General features: G+C 52.8%; 1 protein-coding gene across 2 annotated transcripts in view; it reads right to left on the minus strand.

The window, feature by feature from the left end:
* The window catches only part of Gli2 (GLI family zinc finger 2), a 169,055-nt gene that overhangs the window by 23,516 nt on the left and 120,877 nt on the right, over positions 1-24,662 (minus strand). For both annotated transcript variants that reach the window (XM_041648623.1, XM_041648622.1), the window contains 4 exons: positions 13,071-13,273; positions 11,670-11,855; positions 2,853-3,054; positions 153-369 (listed from right to left, as the gene is read on the minus strand). In XM_041648623.1, coding sequence (XP_041504557.1) covers positions 153-369; positions 2,853-3,054; positions 11,670-11,855; positions 13,071-13,273 — 808 coding nt within the window. The remainder of the gene's footprint in view (positions 1-152; positions 370-2,852; positions 3,055-11,669; positions 11,856-13,070; positions 13,274-24,662) is intronic.

A 24,662-nucleotide genomic window follows, 5' to 3' on the forward strand; every position in this document is an offset into this window, starting at 1 on the left:
AGTTTAAGGCTCTTCCCATCATGTGGCCTCTGTCCTCAAAGCAACCGACCAGTCAGGCTAAAGTGCAGTGATCCCCACCAGCTCCGAGCATGGCAGTCCTCAGGGGCTGCGTGAGCAGCAGTGGCCCACCTCCGGGTCTCGCACCCACCTACCTGGCTGGCATCATTCAGACAATTGCTGCTATTGCTGCTGAGCTGGGTAGGCATGGTGCTGATGGAGGTGAGCGCCATGGACTGCTGGGCCAGGAAGGTGGGTGAGGGCTGGATCAGGGGCGGCGTATGTCCAAAGGCTGAGCCCAGGCCCCGCTGCTGGCTCAGGATCTGCTGGTAGGCCACAGGGTTGATGGGGTGGGGAAAGGTGAAGGCTGGGCTGCAATGGAGAACAGAGGAGAATGGGGGACCATGTGGGTGCACTGCTGAACCAACACATCTGGGCAGAGAGGACCAAACCTGAGGCTCAAGATGGCACAATGTTAATCACACCATGGCCATGGATTGCCCTCACTCAGCCTTGCTGCCCACACCTAGCTCCTTGATTGCAACCTTGACCCCACGTGGGCTGGTTCCCTGCAGGTTCCAGGTTCTATCTCAGCCCCACACCTGACTGTGTCTGTGCTGACACCTGAGATGCATCCCTGAAGCACTGCTGCCTGTTGGGACCTCACTTGGCCTTGGACCACTGCGTTCTCTCGTTGTACTGAGCCCTGCAGCTCACTCCATCCCCCACCTCCTTGAGCTTCTGCTGCACTTACGAATTGTCATACACTTGCCCATGAGCCACTTTTTCCTGGCAAGAGATGAGAGGTGCTGGTGGCTTCTGAGGCTATGCCACCAGAGACATATGGTTTCCTCCTTGTTCCCTGCAGCATCTCTGCAGTGTGAGCTGCTGCTATGAGGAGGCCCCCTGCAGAGGCTCCTGTCCCAGTACTGAGGACATGTTCATGGACACAGAGGTCCAGGACATCCCATAATCTACAAAGGGGCAAAGATGAAGCCTCAGCGTCTGAAGGGGAACTCAGAACCACGCCAGCCTCAAATTCATTCATTCTCTCTCTCTCTTAGATTTTTTTAAAATTATTTATATGACTGTGGCTATGTATGTGTAGGTAACCACATGGGCGAGAAGTGGGCATTGGATCCCCTGGAGCTAACGTTACCAGTGGTTGTGAGTTGCTCAATGTGGGTTCTGGGAACCAAATCCAGGTCCTCTGGAAGAGTAGCAAATGCTCTTAACAGCTGAGCCATCTCTCCAGCCCCATCAGCTTCAAATTCTTGCTCCTCGGTGTGGGCTTAGCATTTAAAATGTTCAGTATGAGAACAACTTTTCCCGCAGCAGATATTGTAGACAACTGTAAGTGCCTGTATCCAGCCCTCGCACAAGTGGGGGGTGGGAGGGACAGCGAGGGCCGGGACAGTGTGGTGCCAGGACAGTGGGGGCTGGGACAGTGTGGTGCCAGCACAGTGCGGTGGGCGGGACAGTGGGGGGCCAGGACAGTGGGGGCTGGGATAATGGGGGTTGGGACAGTGGGGCCCAGGACAGTGGGGGTTGGGATAGTGGGGGCCCAGGACAGTGGGGAACCAGGACAGTGGGGGGCCAGGACAGTGGGGACAGGACAGTGGGGGTCCAGGTCAGTGGGAAACCAGGACAGTGGGGACAGGACAGTGGGGGACCAGGACAGTGGGGACAGGACAGTGGGGGCCAGGACAGAAAGTTGCCTGAACAGTGTGTGGGGGGGGCAGGTTAGTTGGGGACCAAGACAGTGGGAGGGCCAGGACAGGAATCACACTTCAGTCATGCTGGTTGCATCTGAGTCCTGGGGAAAGTCTAGTGTCACGTGCAGTGGAAAGGTGAGAACGTCTGGGTGGGGCTACAGTGAGACCTGTTACCTGCCCTGAGATGTGCTCAGGGCAGGGACCGCATCAGCGTCACACCTGGTGTGGCCTTGCTAGTCAACAACGAGATCTCTGCCACATTAGCGAAACACGAGAAAAGCCACATCAGTAACAACTGTGTTTCTGTGTGTGCACAGATGTAAACGTATTTTTGAGCATTTGTACCTGCAGGGAAGGAACATGCCAAAGTATACACAGGGAAATCAGAGGCAGCTTTGGGTATCAGTCCTCTCCTTGCAGCGCCCAGTGTTGGCGACAGGGGCCTCTGCTGCTTCTCCACGGCATGCTACAGGCGGGCCAGGCATGAGCTTCTAGGGCTTTCCCGTCTCCTCCATCTCCCCACAGGAGCACTGACTATGGGTACTGGTGCTATGTGCCTGGCTTTTGACATGCATTCTGAGGATTCCAACATCACTTACACTCTGTGGTTACTGTTTCTACCCACTATGCCATCTCCCCAGCTCCTAAAAAGGCCACTTTTGACCTTGGCTTCCTCTGGTGCTGTGATGGAACCCCTGATGACAGGTTTACTATGTAAGGATGCACTCCAGGGTTGGCGTGAACTCTCTGCATTACTGTTGCTTTGAGGTTTACAATTAGGGTCTCACGTAGCCCAGGCTGTTCTCAAACTCACTATATAGCCAATGGCTCTGAACCTCTGACCCTCCTGCCTCTATGTCCTGAGTGCTGGGATCACTGGCATGCATCACCATGTCTGGTTTTATACAGTGCTGGGGATGGAACCCAGGGCTTTGTGCAGGCCAGTAAAGGACTCTACCAAAGACACATCCCCAGCCTCACTACTGCTTCGCAATTATCAGCACAGTTGTTAATGCGCTGATTAAGTTAGTGTAGCATGAAGTTCTGTGTTTCTCCAGTGTAAGGCCTGAAAGGCCAGACCCTGCCATGTGGCCCCAGCCCAGCTCCCAGTTCCTATCCCCACCCGCGGATGGGGCTCACCTGAGGGCACCGGCAGACAGATGTCCATAGGAGCCGCTGGCTGCTGAGCTGCTCCTGGAGTTGTTGATGTAAGCTACCAACGAGTTGGGGGAGGTCCGGATCATGCGCTGCAGGTCCAGGCTGGCATCTGAGAGTGGGGAGATGGATAGTGCCCGCTTGCGGCTGAGGCGGGGGGTCACACGTGGGCTAGAGAATCGCGACGCTGTGACAGACAACAAAAGGCATGTTAGCGTCACCAATTCCACCCACATCACGAAGGTCCAGGATCTCTCCATAGTGTGGTGTGGCGGTGACGGGCTCATTTTCAACACTGAAGAGACCCTCCTGGGGAGGAGAGTGAACAGGGTTCCGAGTCACAGGGTCATGGGTTTTGCTGTAGCCGGTATCACCCGAATACCCTGCGCCCTAGGGGAACCTCGCCAAGCAGAGGCTGGAGGGCTGCTTCACAGCCTTAGTGTGGTACTTGAATTCTGGCTGGCTCCTCAGGACCTACTGGAAAGGATGCTGTGAGAGACCATGGAGGCAGAGGAGGAGCAAGGGAAAGAGGCCTCGTGGTACACAGATGTGCTCATACTTGGGGACCCCCAGCTCTAGGTCACCTGAGCTTCAGGAAAGTGTGGTTCTGAATGTTTATACCTCCTGAGCATGCACACATATACCCCTGCATGTAGGTACATACACCAGCCATGCTTGGACACTCCTGAACGTGTGTATACTAACATACACACACACACACACACACACACACACACACACACACACACACCACACATGCATGCGCGCGCACACACACACACGCACACACACAGACTCCTGGCACTCCAGGCCCCAGTCTGCTCTTCCTCCTTCCCCATTACCCCCTATTCTGGACAACAGTGCGCGCACTGCGCCCCCGTGTCTGCGCTTGGTGCGCTAGAACCCAGTTCGCGAGCTTCGGGCAAGGGGCTGGAGGTTGAGAATACAGACGCAGAGACAGACCGACACGCAGACCTTTAAACACTGATACCAAAGCCCCCAGAATGCTCCCTTTATTGTGTTCAAGGGCAGATTATTCGAAATAGCCACGCCCCAGCCAAACCCACCAGAAACCACTCTCCTGCGATCAGGAACTCCTGAAGGTCTCGTGCTCATAGAAGCTGTAGGCACTCAGATCAGGGGAAAACAAGTTGTTTACAAGAAATTCAGGATCTGGGGGTCTCACTGCTCCCAACACAACAGTGGCCTAGAAATTGTCTGACACCACTGGATGGCCCTAGTCACTGAAGTATCTTCACTGTCCCACAATGGGGTCTTATGGTAGTGGCAGCCTTCAGGACTGCCCTGAGATGAGAATTAGGTGATGGGTGGTCTAGCCCGTCACAAAACAAGGTCAGTGCCAGGGTATGTCTTCATCTTCCCAGATACTTGCGAGGAGCAATGGCTTCTATGCCTTGCCAATCTCCATCGGGGACTCTGGGCCTACATATGCCTCAGCTGGAGATGCTGCCTGCAAGCAGCCTTGATACTGCTCAAATGCTGTGCAGGACATCAAAGAACCTTCCCCAGCCTCCCTCTAATGAGGGCAAGATGGCGTGAAGCCATGCAGAACTCCAAGGACGGCACCTATTGCCCTGTCCACATGTCTGGGTGAAATGGCTAATTCCCAGCTCCTTCAAGGTGCCAGCAGGTCTGTGTGGATGACTAGGGTGAGCCAACAGTTTATGGTAAAGGGAAGAGCCAAAGTCTTGAAAAGATGACCGAGCCTGTGGTAGTGACCTACAACTCTCCTCCCCCTGCCGCCATCCAGGCATTCTCTGAGCACCTGGTTCCACGCTTTGAAAACCCTTACCTCAAAGTTAGAGGCAAAAGGAGGTCCCCTCTCGGGCTCTTCGTTCTGAACTAAGTGGAAAATGGGCACAAGAGGGGGCACAAAGGGGCTAACATCCACTAAAGGAGACTCATACAAGTCTTTGGCATGTATGTTCTTTCAGTATGTGTGCATATGTGTGTGTTTGTGTGCACACATGTGCGTGTTGTAGAGGCCAGAAGAAATTCTCAGGTGTTGCTCCTCAGGAACTGCCCATCTTCTTTAGACAGGGTCTTTTAAGGGCCTAGAACTCACCGAGTAACTAGGCTGGGTGGCCACCAAATCCCAGGGACCAACCTGCCTCTCCCTCCTGGGAGGATGCACCAGCACACCCCTTTCCACAAGAGTCCCAGGGAACGGAACTCAGGCCCCCGGCTTGCAAGGCAAGCACTTTCCTGACTGAGCTATCACCTCAGCCCATCGTCATCTATTTTTCAAAAGGAGATTTCGCTGCTAACACTCTGACTCCCACCCTCTCGGGTGCCCCTAACAAGAGGAAGCAGGCCAAAACTGACAGTGGTATTCATCTCTGTTATCCCTGCCCTCGAGGGAAATGTGTTTATTAACGCGCCTCTTCCCTGGATAAATCACTAAATAGGAAGGAAAGCCTGGCACTCATTTCCCGAGCTTCTCCTGTGATTTATGTCACGGGACTGCTGCACTCCCAGCAGCCATTCCTCTATGGCTGGGCCTGTTCTAACACTGGCCATCCAGTGACCGGCCACTCGCCTGTTCTCCCTCAGAAGACACCTGACGTGGCCAGTTCCTGTCTCTACCTATCTCTGTCTCTGTCTCACCTCTCCTCTCCTCCCCTCTCCCTCTTCTCTCATCCCCTCCCCTCCCCTCTCTTCTGTTTTCCTCCTTTCTGTATCTGAGGAAATATGTGAGCATGTGGACACATACATGTGTGTGCAGGGAGACCATGCCAACACTGATATTTTTTTGAGAGAGGTGCAGTCACCCCTCTTGTCCCCCACTGCTGGGGTTACAGGTGCAGTCACCCCTCTTGTCCCCCACTGCTGGGGTTACAGGTGCAGTCACCCTCCTGTCTCCCACTGCTGGGGTTACAGGTGCAGTCACCCTCCTGTCCCTCCACTGCTGGGGTTACAGGTGCAGTCACCCTCCTGTCCCTCTACTGCTGGGGTTACAGGTGCAGTCACCCTCCTGTCCCTCTACTGCTGGGGTTACAGGTGCAGTCACCCTCCTGTCCCTCTACTGCTGGGGTTACAGGTGCAGTCACCCTCCTGTCCCCCACTGCTGGGGTTACAGGTGCAGTCACCCTCCTGTCCCTCCACTGCTGGGGTTACAGGTGCAGTCACCCTCCTGTCCACTGCTGGGGTTACAGGTGCAGTCACCCTCCCGTCCCTCCACTGCTGGGGTTACAGGTGCAGTCACCCTCCTGTCCACTGCTGGGGTTACAGGTGCAGTCACCCTCCCGTCCCCCACTGCTGGGGTTACAGGTGCAGTCACCCTCCTGTCCCCCACTGCTGGGGTTACAGGTGCAGTCATCCCTCCTGTCCACTGCTGGGGTTACAGGTGCAGTCACCCCTCCTGTTCCCAATGGGTTCTGTAAATCTGAACTCACATCTTCATGTTTCAAGGTCAAACCCTTTGCCAAGTCTCCCCCCACCCCTCTTTTCTTTTCTTAGGCAGGGTCTGATGCAGCCCAGTGTGGCCTTGAACTTCTGGTTCTTCCACTTAGGCCGCTGGGTGCTGAGATTATAGGTGTAATCCACTATACTTGGCCCAGGTCTTTTCTGGGCTCACTCTTAGGGTATGCTCTGAGGAATTTAGTCTAAGAACTCTATCTACACTTCAATGACCCAATGGAGGAACCTCCATGGTGAAGCCACAGAGCTGGGGACTTAGGTAGAGGCCAGTGCCCCTTACCTAAGTTATGTCACAAGGGCAGTTCCTTTGTATCCTGGTCAACTCAGGTTCATCAAAAGGCCTCTCTGACCCAGCTCAATTCCAGCCTGGCTCAGCAGCCTGTGGGACATGGAGTCTGCTTCCTCAGCCTCAGTCTCCCTGCTGTCTCAGGCTGAGTCTGGGCCCCCTGCTGGAATCAGTCAGTCCCCTGAGGCCCCAGCGATGTCTGTCTCTCTCCTATGAGATCAATGTCCTGGGTTTCTGAGCCTCCCCATCCGCAGCCTGCATAAAGAATACACATCAGGATGGAGGTGACATCTGAGTCAAATTAGTGCCAATATGACAATAAAACACACAGCAGAGGAGTTAGGAGGCTGTGAGCAGACGGGACTTCAATCAGAACAGTTCCCTCTTCCTGGAGTGATGCAGGGGGGTGGGAGGGGGCAGGCTCTGCCTGCTGCAGGGTGACATGCAGTGTCAACAGCCTAGTGCGAGAAAGTTCCACGCTAGGGGCCTGTGATGGGCAGTGAACTCCATGATCTCTGCAGAGCCACAAGAGGAATGGATTCGAGACTGTTCTGTTCCCTTCTCAGGGGCTCAGCTCCTGGTCTTCCTGCTGAAATCAGGCATGAGAAGAAGAAAGGACATGGAGGGAGGCAGGCCTATGGGACAGCCTGGTTTCCCTGGTCCTGCCCTCACTGAGGCCCAGGGAGGAAGGTGGCACTGGTGTCTGGACCTGTCAGAGGCTTTGCTGTCTTTCTGACCCACGTGTGGGGTGCAAATAAAACCCTTGAGAAGCTATTATAAGTTCCCAGACAGAGACATCCTCTTCAGCTTATGATACAATTCATCCCCACCCAGGAAAACGTGGAAAGTTCTAGGAGTTGGTATGTAGCTCACTTGGTGGAGTACTTGTCTATCACTATGATGCCCTGGGTTCCATGCCCAGCACCACACGGACTGTTATGACAGTACAGGCCTGTAATTTTGGCACTTGGGAAGTAGAGACAGGAAGCTCAGAGATCCAAGGTCATCCTCAGTTAGACCGTGAGTTCAAGACCAGCCCTGATTACGTGAGTTCATATCTTTAAAAAGTTTCATTTTAAGGACTGTTTATTTAGCCTTCAAAGTTAAGACAGTTATGAATGCTAAGCACGCTGTTGTGCACCGGGTACTGAACTAAGGTAAAGCCATGTTCTAGGTGTGGGAGAGCTGGAGGAGGAACTGAGGGCTGAGTGCCCAGATTGCCCCACAGTCTGGCAGATACTGCCTCCGTGCCTCTGTTGGATACACAAGGCCTCTGGAATGTTCTCTTCTCTGCCGGGTGCCCCGTCTCGAGACATAAAGACAAGGGCTGCTGGGAGAGGAGGCAGTGAGAGGATGAGTCAGGTTAGGTCAGGTCAGGTCAGGTCAGGTCAGGACCGGCTTTGGCGTGCTTACAAAAGACAGCCTGGCGACTGGCCAGCCAGCCAGAGCTCATTGGGGGCAGAACTTGATGTGGTATTTAGCATCATGCCTAGTGCATGCTTAGAACCTGACCTGGTATGTGATGGTTAGTTTTATTGCTTTGTTTTGTGGCACAAACTGGGCCCATCTGGGAAGAAGAAACCTCAGCTGAGAGATTGTCTCCAAAGCCTGGTTGTAGATGAGCCTGTGGCGGCATTTTCTTGATTGATGATTGATGTGGGAGGGTCCAGGTCACTGTGGGTGGTGCCACCCCTCAGCAGGTGGTCCTGGGTTGTCTACAAAAGCAAACTAAGCAGGCCAAGGGGAACAAGCCAGTGAGCAGTGTTCTTGCCTTCGGATTCCTGCCCTGGCTTCCTTCAGTGGTCAGAGTGTCACCTGGAAGTTGTAAGATGAAATGAACCCTTCAACAAGTTGGTTTTGATCAGTGCTTTATCATAGCAATAGAGAAGCCTAACCTGGATGCATGCCGAGTAAGCAGGCAACGAATGGGTGTGTATACCATTTCTTCTGCAAGAATACTGGGCACAATTAGTCAAAAAGGTGTAAGTTTTCCATGACTGAAGCGTCCTGTGGGGGTGGCGTGCAGAAAGTGCAGGAGTTGGCAGGGTCTGCCTGGCTCACATCATACGGTCCACTTGAGGGGGGGGGGAGGAGGAGGATGGGGTGGGGCTGGGCTTATTTAGCATCTCCCAGAGACACAGCAGACTGGTTATCAGCACGGGTACCTAAGTCAAGTGGAAGTGGTCTGTATAGTATAACAATCTGAAGCAATGATTGAAGCTCTGCCTCCCACTGCTTTGGAAAGGGCTGGGATAGATCTGAGACGGTGCGTCAGTTCGAGGTGCTTGTTGCCAAGTCTGATGACCAGAGTTCCACCCCCCAGTCCCACATGATGTGAAGAGAGCACTGTGGCAAGCATGCTCACACACACATACCAATCAGACAATGAACTCTAAAAAGCTGCAACTTCCCCAGGAGGCTCACACTGAGAGAAGGAAAGGGCTACAGCCTGGTACCAGTCTGAGGGAAAGTCTGTCCCCCAGAGAGAGTTCACACAGTTCTGACAACTTGCCAGAAGACCTTGCAGGGAAGATTTAATGTCTAGACCACACCTTGACCAGGACTGCTTAGCTGTATTGCCCTCCATTGAAACCTAAACTTCATATTTAAACCTTGAAGACTGGTGTGTGTGTGTGTGTGTGTGTGTGTGTGTGCATTCACTAGTCCCCTTTGTCCCTCTTCCATATGTAGTCACAGTGAACAGAGCTCCTCTCTCTGCTTTTCATGAGTCCTGTCTGTTTAAGTGGCCCATGGAAGATGGACTGCTGAGTCTGGCTTGTTATTGCTGCCAGGGCCCAGGTTCTGACCCTGATAACTCTGGTAAGTGCAGTGCTTTCAGGAAAGGAGAGAAGCCACACCTAACACACTGGGGGACAAGATGGATGGGAAGATGACGAGGACATGACGCCCAGAGTGGCCTATGGCCTGGGTGGGGTGATGACAACTAAGGTATGGACTCCTGGAGACGAGGGTGGCTTTGGAAGAGGTAAAGGGATTCTGTAGGCAGAGGTCACACAGCACTACCTGAGCACTGGGCGCACGCCAGCCAGCAGACCACACTCACCTTCATCTACACTGCATTCTGCTTCAGCTGGGCTCGTCCACTTGGCATATAAATACTGTGTCCCACTAGCTCTTATCTCTAGGTCTAGCTATCCCAAAGAAGGTGGGGACAGCAGGGGTTGACCTGGGTCCTCTCTGCTGCCTCCTACAAGGTCCTGGTTCCCCTTTGCTTCCTGCCTGGCTTCTCTGTGCAGAATCCAAACCCAGCTGTCCAGCCGCCTTCTCAAGGAGAATTAGGAACTGTCAAGGGCATTGTGGCCCAGCTACCTAGAGGCTTGGGGACTTGTTTGCTCATCCTAAGCAGGGTCCTAACTCCAGCCACAGGAGTAATGCTCACTGTCATTTTTCTCTCTGTCACACACATGACACTGCATGGAGGGGCACACCCAGGCAGGCACTCAGGATCACTGTCACAGTGTGACTCTGGTCTGCCCGGTTCTGCCTCTCCTGCTGTGTGGGCACACCTGCTCAACTTGGTACCCTAGCCATGGCATAAATGCATCTGTCCATTTGCCAGGGATCTGTTCATGTTCCTGCTCTAGGCCTTGGAGAGAGGTTGCCCAGAGTGGCAGAAGCTGGCAAGTGTGCACGACTCTGCACTTGACCTCAGAACCTCTCTTCTGCCTTGTGTTGCGGTGGCTGGGTTTACAGCACTGGAAAACACTGTGTCTGCAATGCACCCTTCCCAGCCCTGACCCTGTCCTGCTGCCTGCTGTGGGAGAAGATAGGAAGGAGTTCTACAGATGGGCCCCTACACTGTGCTAAATCCTGAACCCAGCATCTTCTTGGGGAAGGCACAGACAGGTAGGACAGCCACTAGACTGAATGTTGGCAACACTGCTTTGGCACTCAACAGCCTCCCATCAGGGAACAGCAGGGATGGACAGAGAAACTTGACCTTTTGTGTGTGGTGGCGGTGGTGAGGGGGGTGTCCTTATGTCTCAGAGAATCAGGACAAACCAGAGAAGGCAGGAAGTGTCCAGACAGACTTCCTGGAGAAGTCCCACCTCTGTAAAGAGCTAGCTCAACCGGAGCAAGGCTACTGAACAGAGCTTCTGGGGTGATTGTGGCAGAAAGCCCAGGAATGGAGCCTCGGGTGTGAGCTGAGGCCGGGATGATACAGGCCCACCCTGAATCTTGCAGCCTCTAAACAGCTGCCACAGTCCATTTCCAACCTGCTGCCCTGCAGGACCAGATGGCCTCTCTGCAGGTCTGTCTCCCTCCACCACGTATCACTGGGGCATGAAGAAACTGCTCAGAGATTTGATCACAGCAAAGAGAAACATAAGCACTGTGCTCCTCTCCCCTGCACAACCACACCCGAGCTAGGAACATGTCTTATATCTCTACCCAGTGATCTCCCTTAACACGACTCACCTACCGCTCATGGATGGGGTCTACTGCTGCCTGCCCTGATTCTCAGATCAGCATGGTTCCATCTCACTCCAGCAGAGGGCAAGACCTTCAATAAGCCCCAACAAGTTGGCACAGCCCACCCCGAACACTGGCCTCAGCACCATTCCTGACCCTTACTTGATTTCTACCGATCACGCTGCTCTCCTGAGCCCACACTGCTGCTCCAGGCCCTTTGTACAGCTGATCCTCTGCTGGCTTAGCTCTCCCCAAGCCAGCTGGTGGGTTTGCCTCTTCAGTCTTGTGCTTGAATGGCATCCCCTATACAGCTAGTGAGGGATACCCTTGCCCCCTGAGTCTGTCTCTTTCTCAAAGGTGCGTCCACTACCCCAGTATACCCCTCCATTCTTATTTTGTTTACCCTGTTCCATCCTAGCTTTCTAATTCCTGCTATTGGGCAATGTTTGAGGTCCCCACTACAGATTCTCCTCAAAGTTAAGTGAGGACATTCCATTCTTTGTGGTGACCACAGGGCTTCCCATGCTGCCCGCGCAGACAGTGTTGGGGTGCGGTGCAGACTTGAAGGACTGCTTTCCGTGGCAGTCGGTCACCATCTCCCTGCATCAGCTCCCCTCCATGTCCTACCCTCAAGTACTCACCATCCACGGGATTGAGGTAGTCGTGGAGATGGGGTGCACTAGCAGCACCCCCACTCTGCATTAGGAGGTCCCCGTAAGGTGCAGGGTGGCTTGCCATGAGGGTCATCTGGTGGTAATAGTCTGAAGGGTTGGTGGCTGGAGCAGCAAGGCCAAACAGTCCTCTCTCCTTCAGATGCTCATGCGCCACTGCCACAGAAGGGAAGAGAAAGAAACCGTCAAAATGCACTGCCCGAGGAAAGTCCAGCAGTTAAGGGTACAGATCGTTGTTGCAGAGACCTGAGTTCAGTTCCCAGCACCCATGTTGGGTGGCTCACAACTACCTGTAACTCCAGCTCCAGGGGATCCAATATTCTCTTCTGGTCTCTGGAGGAACCTATGCAAACACGTATGTACAGACTCATGAAATGAAAATATACAAATAAAAGAATTCACTGTCTAAGGAAGACCTCTGGCCTACGGTCCCAATGCAGAACCTCGTAGCCCACCCATCACTACCTGAGCTCTGGAGGCCAGAGATCCACACCGGATGTGTTCTCAACTGCTCTTCACTGTCTTTTTCAAGCAGGGTCTCTCACTGAACCTGGACCTCACTGATTCTGCCAGACTCAGGGGCTAGCAAGCAAACCCCAGTCTCTGCCTCCCCAGTGATGGGAGTCCAATGGCTTGCCACTGGGCCCCACTTTCTGCTTCTTTTCTCTTTTAGAAACTTGGATTCTGGGTGATTGAACTCAGACTTACCAACTGAGCTCTCTCTCCAGCCCCCAGGATAAAATTTAGATCTGAGAGAGTAACTATATTACATGACAGCTCACTTCTGGTTCAAATCAACCAGATCCAGTGGGCTGGTCCATTCTGAGCATCTGAGCGGACACAAAGTCGCTGATCTATCCCTGGGTGTTGGGACACCAGCTGCCTGTAACTCCAGCTCCAGGGCATCCCTGGGGGTTGGGAGACCTTCTGTGTTAATCAGCGCAGAGGGAGAAAACAGAGATCCAGGCAGCAGCCAGCTCTGCTCTGCCTTCCTTTTGATGTTGAGTTCTTGGAGCTATTCCTACACAACAGCCCTGACTTCACACTAATGGCTGCAGCCTTTGGTGTGCTGCAAGCAGCAGTCTGCTCCTATGATGTGGCCGCTGTATTCTGGATATAAAATTCCCCTCAGTGGCTCATGTGCTGAAAGTTTGGGTCCCCAATGCGATGTGCGGAGGTGCTGCTTTGGGGAAATGACGGGGCCACGAGAGCTTAGACCTAATCAATAGATCTGTCTACTGATGAAGCTGTAATTTTACATGTGATTGGAAAACGAAGGAAAACAGGTTGGTTGTGTGGACAGAGCCACTGAGTCACCCTTAGCACTGCCCCCTCCCAGGTCCCTGCTGCCCCTGCTCCAACACTACTTACCATCAGCAGGGCTGAGGCCCCTGGCTGCGGAGATCATTGAGAGTGTGGGGCTGCTGTGTACAGACCGGAGGTAGTGCTCCATATGGGGGTTCACGTAGGGGTGGTGCGCACTAAAGGGAGATTCCCCGGGGCCGGCAGGGTGTGGAGAAAGTCGAATCAAGGAGATGTCTGAGATGACAGGGCTGCCACTAAGGGTGGGAGGCCTGTGAAGACAAGAGGCGACATTCTCAGAATACTCATGGGACACGAACACCCCACTACAAACCCCAAACTACAGGGGTAGCCATTGACACGTACAGGCGCTCATAGAGAGGCTTCCCACAGAAGTCCGTCCTTTCAATTTCCTATGTCAACCTCTCTTAGTCGTCTCCAGCTTAGAGTCAGACCTTAGAAGAATCAGCCAGAGGACCCAGACTGGAAGCTCCACAGGGGTTTGAGAGATGGCTTAGTGGGTAAAGGGGTTGCCTTGCAAGCCTCAGGATCTGAGTTCAATCCCCAGAGATAATGTTAAGAACTGGGAGTGGTGGAGTGGGCTTGTAATTCCAGCCTTGTGGAGATGGAGGAAGACACAGACACACCCCTGGAGTACACTGGCCAGCCACTTTCGCTACTCGGCAAAGTTCAAGGATAACAGAGACTCTGTCTCACACAAAACGTGGAAGACACTGAGGAACGAGACTTGCAGGTTGTGCTCTGACCTCTATACGCTGTGCACACCCACAGAAAGGAGCGGCACACTTGGAGGTTGTGCTCTGACCTCTATACACTCATGCACACCCACAGAAAGAAGCAGTACACTTGGAGGTTGTGCTCTGACCTCTATACGCTGTGCACACCCACAGAAAGGAGCGGCACACTTGGAGGTTGTGCTCTGACCTCTATACGCTCATGCACACCCACAGAAAGAAGCAGTACACTTGGAGGTTGTGCTCTGACCTCTATACGCTGTGCACACCCACAGAAAGGAGCGGCACACTTGCATTGCCATCACTACCATCCTGGAAGTGGAACTCTGAGCACCCAACTTGGGTTTGCTGGGCCTAAGCTCAGCTGGTCACATGTTTGGGCGGCGACCCTGCTGCTGTGTGTCTGCGCATGTCAATGCATGTATGCTAGCCATATGGACAGTACATCCCTTGAGTGTCCAGGGATTCTGGACAGGATAATGTAGAAAGCAGGCTGGGCACAAGTAAATGTGCATGAATTTATTCTCTCTCTTTTCTTGGCTATGATGTGACTAGCTGCTTTAGGTTCTTGCCTGGACTCCCCCACAATGATGGGCTATGACCTGGAGTTGTAATTGAATATATCTCTTCTCCACTAAAGTGCCTTTTGTCAGGATATTTTATCACAACAACAGAAATGAGACGAAGACAAGGGCACAGAAGTTGGTGGCTGTAAGTGGCTTTCCCCGGGCCCCAAATCCAGGAACGGGGTTTCCTTGGCACTGAGGTTGCAGTATGGTCTAGCCACAGCTGGGGTCCCAACACAGTTAGTGAAGACATGTGGATGCCTAGCAGCAGACTGAGGCCACACAGTAGCCCCAGGAAAGCTGACTGATGTGACCCAAGCCCCACTCACCTCTGGGACAGGAAGACAGGAGTGAGTATTGTCAAGGAAATATGCATTCAATGATGGGGAGAAGGGTACTCAAGGGGAGTAGGCCTTGAGGTGGCAGTGGTGTCTGTGTCCCCACACAGAGGAACAGCATCTGTCTTCAGAGAGTAGTTGCCACCCTCTGGGGAAAGATGAATACTGCCTCCCTTTCTCAGGGGCCTCCCCTGCTGAGTTGCTGCCCAGCATGGCCTTCTCTCCCCAAGCCCAAGCTCTGCGGAGCATCCTGGGCACTGGATACCTTATCATGGTGGTCATCAAGGAAGCTTCATTGCTACCCCCTCCTGTGTCACAAGTGGCCCTGGGAAGGGGCTATGACTGGCCTCTTGCCCACAGCTAGGAGGCAAGCAGGAGTGTGTTAGAGTCGAGCTGGCATCCTGGTGTCCCCAGTATCTGGGGCTGCTCCATTTGGAGAGAACAGCTCTTGATGACTTCTACTCTGCTCGTGGACGTGGATAAGAAACTCAAGAAGCCGTTACAGCCACTCCAAACAGATTTACCAGGGTACAATGGGGTGGTTGGCCAAGTCCTGGCAAGTGATCTAATTAAAGGCCCAAGGAGCAAGTCTTTACTCTTCCCTCATGCCAGATGGGTGACAGGCTGGATCTGCAACAGTGGGATCTGGGTCCTGGAGCCATGGGGACATGAGCAGCTCTGGATTCGTGGGGGACATGATCAGTCTTGGAGCCATGAGCTGTCCTGGAGCCATAGGGGTGTGAGCAGCCCTGGAGGCATGGGGGCATGAGCAGTCCTGGAGCCATAGGGAAGTGAGCAGCCCTGGAGGCATGGGGGCATGAGCAGTCCTGGAGCCATGGGGGCATGATCAGCCCTGGAGCCATGGGCGCGAGAGCAGCCCTGGAGGTTTTCTGGGCATGCTGAAATTAGGACTCAGTTTGGATGGACAGTAGGATATTGACACGGGGCTGAACCTGGGGAGTCAAATCAGGACACTTCTGAACTCTTGGTGGATCAAGTTCAGATGAGCTCTGAGTTGGACGAGGGGGAGAAGGCAACAAGAAGGGCCAGCTATGTCAGCCACTGGATCACACCCTGGGAGCGTGTGGGTATGCCCATATGCATCTGTGGTGTGGGAGGCTGGGGGGCTTGAATGTACACCAAGGATGAAGTGAGACAAAGAGTCAGAAGTGGAGAAGTGGGCTGAGGAGATGCCCAGTGTGTAGTGTGCGCTATGCCAGCACGAGGATGACTTAAGATCCCCAGCACCCATGAAAAAGCTAGACATGGCAGCAGAGAGAGGAGGGTCCCTGGGGCTCACAGGCTAGCTCATCTAGTTGGATGGGGGATGGTTTAGTGGGATCCAAGTTCAAAAAATAAGGGAGATGCTGTGGGAGGGGGCTGCTTGTTGGTTCCCAGCTGTTTAGCCCCAAAATAATCACACAGAAACTGTATTAATTAAATCACTGCTTGGCCCATTAGCTCTAGCTTCTTATTGGCTCTTACATATTAATTTAACCCATTTTTATTAATCTGTGTATCGCCACGTGGCTGTGGCTTACCAGCTAAAGTTCTGGCGTCTGTCTCCAGTGGGGCTACACAGCGTCTCTCTGACTTGACACCTCTTTCTTCCAGCATTCATTTTAGGTTTCCCCGCCTAGCTCTGTTCTACCCTATCAGGCCCAGCTAGTTTTCTTTATTCATTAATGGTAATCATAGCCTACAGAGGGGAATCACACATCAGAGAGAGTGATTGAGGAAGACACCTGATGGCACCCTTTGGCCTCCACATCTATGCACATATGTGCGAAGGCACCTGCAATCCATAAACATGTACACATGTATGTCTTCCCTCATGTATGCATACGAAAGTCAAGGGTCTTGCCCAAGAATCAGAATGAAGGTCAGCCTCTGCCAAAGGAGCCAGAGGAGGTCAAATTGGACACGTTGCTATTTCTAGTTCCCTTTCCTCTCACCGCACCCTCTCTGCATTGTCTCCGACACTCTCTCCAGCAGCCCCACCTGGTGGTCCCCGAGGCATCACTTAGCTGGGGGTGGTGGTATCTAAGAGGACACCCCTCCAAGTACAGGCAGAGTTTGGGGAGTCTCAACCTCCATGCCGCCACTCTTGTGCGTCCTGATACTATACCCCTTAGAGCCGAGTGTTCCCGGCCTGCGGGCTGGTATGGATGTAGATGGATGAGCAGGTGTACGAACAAAGCACAAGCGTGTAGGGTGGCTGGACCAGGTGCTTAGTAGGTGCTTAGCCAGCATGTCCCCTTCTCTTGTTTAACAACATGGGAACACAAGAGCTCAGCACGCGGAATACACCCAGCTCACCCTCCTGACGTCCCAACGCATGCCCGCTTCTCACATGTCAGCACAGGAGTTCTGGCAGGAGACCAAAGGAGAAGCTGAGGTGATGAGAATCCCACATGGCCAGCCACGTGCGCCCTAGCACCAAGACTGGGCCTGAGCTAGCACGCCCAGACCCTTGGTAATGGGTCCCCGGGGAGCTAGAGTGCCGAGAGCCATGTCTTCCTGGACAGGAGGTGCGAGAGGGCTGCAGGCTGGGAGCACGGGCAAAGCTTTCACAGATGGAGAAGTGAAGGGAGGGTGTGGGCTCTGGGGCAGGAATGGACGTGTTCCTACTGAAGCGAGAGGAGAAGAAAATGGGAGGGGGGTTCGGGCCCTGAGCCCCACCCAGCGGAGCTGTCTGGGAAAGTGAACAGCACCCTGACTCATCCAGACTCAACCTGAGCACCCGGGTGGGCTCTGATCTCCTACTAGGGATGGAAGAGAGTGGGTGGGACCAACCGTGAGCAGCTGAGACAGGACCATGAGGCCAGAGCCAGGCAGGAGCCTATGTCCCATCTCACAGACAACTCCTGGGACCCAAAGAGACACCACCATGACCGTGAGGGGTCAGGGAAGGCAGTAAGTTGAAACACTAGGAGCGATGGTCCCTTGTCTTTTCCGGAGCCTTGTGAAGATGGTAAGGAGAGGCTACACTCTTCACTGTCAGCCTACACCTCTCCTGGCCTGGCTTCTGGGGTGACCGTGACCTCGGAGGCAGGCAGACCAGCTACAGCTCTGACCCCAGCTCCCGCCTTCTCGTCTGCGCTCCTCTCAGCTGCCCTCATGTCTCTCCCAAGAGTGACGTCAGAAGCCCTTTCCCAAGAAACTTCTCAGACCCGGGTCGGATATCTTGAGCTGCTCCTGTGGAAGATGGAGCCTTTTCCATTATGAGCTTAGCCAATGGCTGGGCTTCCTTGGGAGGAATAACAGGGGATGGCATGCTCAAGCTTGTCCTATTTCCCTGGTGACTGGACAGGCCCACTCAGGAGCAGGCACCCACTAGGTCTGCTTGCCAATTACTAAGCCTATACCCACTAGAGAACATGCTACTATGTCAAATAGATGGATGATAGACGAGTGGATAGATGGGTGGATGGGTGGACGGATGAAGGATGGGTGGATGGATGAAGGATGGGTAGGTGGATGGATGAGGGAGAATAGCAGGTAATATAGCAAAAGACCTGGGTTCCAATTTAGCTCTGCTCAGCTTACTCTGAGCTGTGTGACTGTGAGAAAGTTGTGTGCCTTTTCTGTGCCTGTCTCTTCATGAGCAAAGAACAATCATAGATGTGAGTCTATGGATTCGAGCTGCCAAACGCATGAGGGTGACATTTCCCAAACATGTGTCTGCTTCCTAATCCCTGGAACCTGGGGTCACCTGCATCTGTTCAACAAAGGGCATGGCAGACATGACCAAGGTGAAGTCTGAGATGATGTAAGTGGCCAGTTCTAGATGTCATCACAGGGTCCTCAGAGGTCAGGGAACACAAGACTCAAAATGGAGAAGGCCATGTGACCTGGAGACAGAGATCAGAGTCCCAAGCCAAGGGATGCTAGGCACCACCAGGGGGCCAGAGGGAAGAGCAGCTTCTCTGTGCGCCTCTATGGCACAGTGTCATCTTGCCATCGGCCTGCTGAGGCTGCCCTGCAGCTTCCTAGTCCCAGAGCTGGAAAAGCACACATTTCCACTGCTCTAAGCCCCCGATTTGCGCAAACTTGTGGTTGATGAAGATCCTGTCCCAGGGTGGGGTCAGCTCTTGCGGGGCAGGAAGTGCTACCCTCATCATCCCTGTCACTTTGGTGACTGTGGGACTCTCAGAGAATAGGGCTCATGTGTTGTTCCTGGAGCTGACCCAGGTCTGTGTGGGTGCACTTTCTATGGCAGGCAAGGGCAGTGAGAACCCCTGCCCAGCATTCGGGGGTGCCCTGGGAGGGTAGAGTGTTTTAAGTCCCGTGTCCCACCCTCTGTTCTTACAGGGCTCCAGAACGTGCCTTCCTGCCGCTGCTGGGATTACACGGTCACTGACTCCCCATAGCGGAAACCACCCGGCGTGACACACCAAGCCGTAGGCTCCGGGGACTGTTGGCCTGTGTGCTCCAGTCCTACCTCTGAGCCAAGCTGCCTGCCACCCACCACGATCACAATGCTGTGATGAGCAAGCCATGCTAAGACGCAGGGAACCCGTGTCCTCATGCCACTGCTAAGCCGCTGGGAGAAAGCTGCCTGTTTCCACCAGCACCACAGAGTCTTGCTCTCTTCCTGGACCCTACCAGGGCCCACTGACCTGTCAGGAACGAATTTGCCAATGCCCCAGTCTTGTTGCCTGGCCCCTCTCTTTTCCTTTCTGATGGGAGTGGGCAGGGCCTATGTCTGTTCCTGCAGAGCAAGCAGGCTTGCATCAGCTGCCCAGGCCCTTCCAACCCGAGAACATCCCCTCAAGGCTCACCGAAATCCCTCCTCCTTCCCAACAGGCCTTTGTTGCTCTGGGTTTTATTAGGTTTCTTTGCTTTGCTTTGTATCAGAAGCTTGCTCATTATGTTTCTATACATCTCCTTGGAAAGTTCCAAAAAAAAAAAAAACAGCATTTTTTAAAGTAGGTATTCAGGGCAATTGCACTTTCATAGATTCAGCAGGTTCACTGTTTGGTTTGGGTGGTGCTGATCCTAGCGCTTCATGACCCCTAAGCAATCCATCTACTCTGAACTGTATTCCTGGACCAGGTAAGGGTGAAATCTTCTTTTTAAATGTGTATTAAAGGCATGGTAGTGCATGCCTTTAATCCCAGCATTTAGGAGACAGAGGCAGAGACAGGTGGATCGCTGTGTATCTGAAGCCAGCCTGGTCTACATGGAGAGCTCCAGCCAGAGCTACAATGTGAGATCCTGTCTCAAAAACAAAAGTGTGTGCACACGTGTGTGTTTGTGTGTGCATGTGTGTGTGTTTGTGTGTGCGTTTGTGTGTTATTCTTTGTTAGTCTTTAGGCATCATCCACTTGGTGTTTTGAGACAGTGTCTCTCGCTGGTGGAATTCAGACTGGGCTATGCAGGCTTGCCTGGAAGCAAGGATCCATGTCTACCTCCCCAGTATCGGGATTACACATGTGTGCTACCACATCCAGCGCTTCCTCCTCTCCTTCCTTTTAATCTGCCTTCTGGGGCTCAAACTCCCTGAGCCATCTCCACAGCGGGTGCCCTCCTGCTGTGGCTCAGCTGCTCAAGCCTGTGGGTGGGAGCTCTGGTTGGCACATCCTGGAGGCTGAGATGTGAGAGCCTTGTAGCTGGGAAACTCCAGCCCCCACTACACAGCGTCCAGAAGACAGAGGAAGGGTGCCCCAGCAGCCATGTGGAGAGGTACAAGTGTACCCCAGATGCCTGGAGGGAGATGCAGACTGCTGGAGAGCAGCAAGGATGGGTGAACCAACAGTGAACAAAGGAACAAAGGAACGGAGAGTGGATGAATACTGACTGCAAAGTATGAAATCCGAGTTCCCAAAGAAAACGCCTGCAACAGTCGTGTTTACAGAAAGAGCACGGAGCAAAACTAAACAAGGAAATGAGGATCCACAATATAGAAAATTCTCATCCACGCCAAGAGGATGTTAGAAATTGTCAGGGAGGTTGGGGACAAAGAGCTGGTAACCACAGACAACAGCGGAGTGACAGACACTGGGCAGGGAAGTGGAACGCAACAATCTCTTTCTGGAATTCTGGAGGCAGAGCCAGAATAATCAGGAGTTCAACGTCATTCATGACTACTTGAGAAGTTAGAGGCCAGCCTGGGCTACATGAGACTGGAAAACACAACATCAATATTAATAAAAGCAGCCAGCAGGCAGAAAGATTGGAAACCCTTTGCTGCCTGACTTCATACAACAAACAGAACATGCTCACAAAAAAAAGCTCACAATATGTAAATTACTGTGTGAGTTAGGTGTTAAGTAAATGACCTACAAAAGGTTATGCAGCTGCTGGCCAATGCTTTGGAGCTTTTCTCTAAGCTCACAGCTAAATGGCTGGTTTTAACTGTTACCGACACAATCTAGAATCACCTGGGAAAAGTTCCGATGAAGGATTATCAAGATTCGGCTGTTATGTGGCCGTGTCTTTGGGGAACTGTCTTGATTACCACATCTGACGTGTGAAGGCCCACACCCTATGGGTGGTACCATTCCCTAGACACGGGCTCCTGACCTGTCTGGAGTGGAGAGAGTGGTCTCTTCTTCTGACTGGAGTGGCTTCAGGCCCCTGACTCCTTGGCTTTTCCTGACCCCCCATGATGGACTGTAACTTGGAATGTAAGCCCAACAACCCCCCCCCCCAAAGTCACATCTGTCACAGTAGTTCACCATAGCAACAGGTACACTAGCCCATTCCCATTTTCTTTGGAGTGCTTTTCCTTTCTTAAAAACTCTGTTTGTATTTCTAGTCCTGGTCCAGTTTATTACCCTGGAACATAAGAGCCTGGATGGTTCCACGCATCCCCTGGGACTCAGAGCCACTCCTATACCAATCAGGCTGGGCGTGGGATGAGAGTGCCTTGGCCATGCTGGTCTATCCCCACCAGGCATTTTAAATCTGCTTGTCCTTAGTATTTAGCAAGCCCAGATTTTGGAGAAAGGATGGCTGTGGAGATCCAAGCGTCTGGTTAGAGGTTGGCTGAGCGGGTGAGGACCCTGGGAAGGAGAATGGAGAGGATGCAGGGCTGCAGAAGGATATATGTGAGCATGTGTCCTCCCATCCAGGCATCCTATCTGAGCCGTGGATGACATGTGCTGCTTGGGGTCCCCCCACCCTGCCTGGTGGACTAACTCTGTGTCAGATACACATGCATCCACAGTGGTCCTGACTGCTCCCCACTCCTGCTACAGAGCCAACGCTCTCCAGGCACAGCTGAGCTCTGGTTTCCCTGGGTCATCTCTCGGCAGGGCTCTTGTAGAGCAATCAGCGTTTGGAGCTTGAAGCTGACCCCAGAGCAGATATCTCACTAAGTAAACACTGATGTTTGTATAGGGAAATGAGGTCATAAAACGGAGGCCACAAAGGCCATCCAGAGTGGTCCTAAAAAACCCAGCTGCAACAGTTAACCCAAGTTGGTCACCCCCCCCCCTTTCTTTATCTCAGCTCCCCTAGAGCCAGAAGGGCAGGAAGGCACTGCACACACCAACTCCAGATGTGCCTAGAGGGAGGGGCTGGGGATGGAGCTCAGCTGGGAGAGCGCTTGCTTAGCAGGCATGAAGACCTGGTTCCAGCCTTAGCGTGGAATAAATCAGACATGGTAGTACATGGGTACAATTCTAGCCCTACAGAGGTAGCGACAGGAGGAGCAGGCACCCAAGCCCATCCTTGGCTATGTGCTGAGTTAGATGCTGGCCTGGGATACACGCGATCTTGCCTCAGAAAAGGAAAACAAGTTCAAAGATAAGAGCTAGCTGTCTGGGAGAGGTTTTGTGGCAAGGTGCTTGACTTTAAGGCAGAGAAGTTCTGGGAGGTGGGGTGTTGGGGCTCAGATAGCCTCAGACTTGCTGCAGGTAAATAGTGGGGCTAGGAACACAGCTGGGCTTGGGGAAAGGCCAGGAGAGCCTTGTCAAGCTGAAACCCTCTTTCCGGGACCTGGGTACTGGTTACAATCTAAGGATGTGGAGTCCTGGTCTACTATATAAGACACTCTTGGGTGACCACTGCGGAGTGGAATCTTCTAGAAAGTCAAAGCCATGGATGGGAAAAGGTAGACACTGGTCTCGGAGGGGGGAGGAGGAGAGGGAGGAGGAGGACAGGGAGGAAGAGGAGAGGAAGGAGGAGGATGTTTTCAGGAAAGCAAAGTGAAGGGATGGAGGGTAAGCATGGCAGACTCAGCTCAGCCCCGCCGAGAGCTCATGGAATGTCCTGTCGGACCATCAAAGCTAGATGGGTTAGTTCTCCTGGGCTCGAATAAACTTTCTCTCGAAGGCAGTACCCACGAGTGCATGCCTGGGGAAGGTTCCCTCCTCAGCAGCACTGTATCAACCCCTCACTGGATTCCGACAGTCTCTGTGGGCGTAGGGAGGCGTCCATCCTGCTTCCCTGTACTGGACTCCACACCCCTCTCAGCTTATCAACTTAGGATCTGCTCTCTCCCCTTCCTTTTTATCTTTCTTTTCTGTGTGTGTAGGATGTGTCTACATGTGTGCACTCATGTATGAATACAGCTGCGCAAGTGTGTCTGTGTGCATTCATGTATGAATACAGCTGTGCAATTGTGTCTGTGTGTGCACTCATGTATGAATACAGCTGTGCAATTGTGTCTGTGTGTGCACTCATGTATGAATACAGCTGTGCAGGTGTGTCTGTGTGCACTCATGTATGAATACAGCTGTGCAAGTGTGTCTGTGTGCACTCATGTATGAATACAGCTTTGCAGATGTGTCTGTGTGTGTACTCATGTATGAATACAGCTGTGCAAGTGTGTCTGTGTGCACTCATGTATGAATACAGCTGTACAAGTGTGTCTATGTGCACTCATGTATGAATACAGCTGTGCAAGTGTGTCTATGTGTACTCATGTATGAATAGAACCCATGAAAGCACCACAAACTGTTCCATACACATTGTGTGTGCTACTCAGCTTTCCAAATACTTGAGATAAACTAATTCAGCAAAAAAGAAAAGTTTTGGGCTGGGAAGATGGCTCAATCGCTGAAGTGCTTATCACTTAAGAATGAAGAACAGAGTTTGAGTCCCTGAACTTGTTTAATAAAATAAAAGCAGTCGTGGTGGTGTACCCTCGTAACCCTGGTGTTTGGAAGTCTGTCAGGAGGATTCCTGAGGCAGCTTAACCAAATCGCTGAGTTCTAAGCATGTGAGAGAGATTTTGTGGATGGTGATAGAGGAATTGTCCTCTGGCCTGTTCCTGTACATACATGCACATATACATATATGTGCCCACTCACATGTGAACACACATATTTAAAAGAATGATTTGTCTTGTCTCACAGTTAGTTTAGAAAATCCACAGGCACTGAGCCCTGTTGACTGGGGTCTGTCGTGGCAGAGGACATCACAGGGAGGTAAGGAGGAGACGGTGGGGCAGCTTCTTTACCTCATGGTGGCCAGGTTCCAAGAGCAACGCCACCAACGGCAACTTCCCCCCACTAATCCCTACCCACCACAAAGGTTCCTCCACTTCCCACAGCACCACAGGGCGGGGACCAAGCCTTGAACAGGGCAATGTTCTAACCTAGGCCCAAACTATAGCACACACCACATGTGATAACTCACTTATCCTCACGTGAATCCCGCCCGCGCTCTGTGGTTCCTTCCCACACGACTGTGACCCAATGCCCGACAGAAGCAACTAAGGAAGGAAGTCTGAATCACAGTGTAAGGGTGCAGTCCCTCATGGTGGGGAAGGTGTGTGAGGTAGCTGCACACGGCATCCAGTCAGGAAGCAGAGAGACAGGGACGCTGGTGCTCCGCAATCTTTTACAGCCTTTTTTCAGTCCAGGACCCCACGGGAGGGTACCACCCCACAGAGAGTGGGCCTTCTTGATTAACCCGATCTAGAAACCCCCTCACAGCAGGACTGGAGACTTTCCTCCTAGGAAATCTGCATACTGTGGAGTTGACAGTGTTAACCATTACAAGGGCACCCCACCCCCTTTAGAGAAGAAGAAACTGAGGATTGCGGTG

This window comes from Microtus oregoni, unplaced genomic scaffold, assembly GCF_018167655.1.
Source record: "Microtus oregoni isolate MIOR12 unplaced genomic scaffold, Mior012 000003F_ref0000135, whole genome shotgun sequence".
Classification (NCBI taxonomy): Eukaryota; Metazoa; Chordata; class Mammalia; order Rodentia; family Cricetidae; genus Microtus; species Microtus oregoni.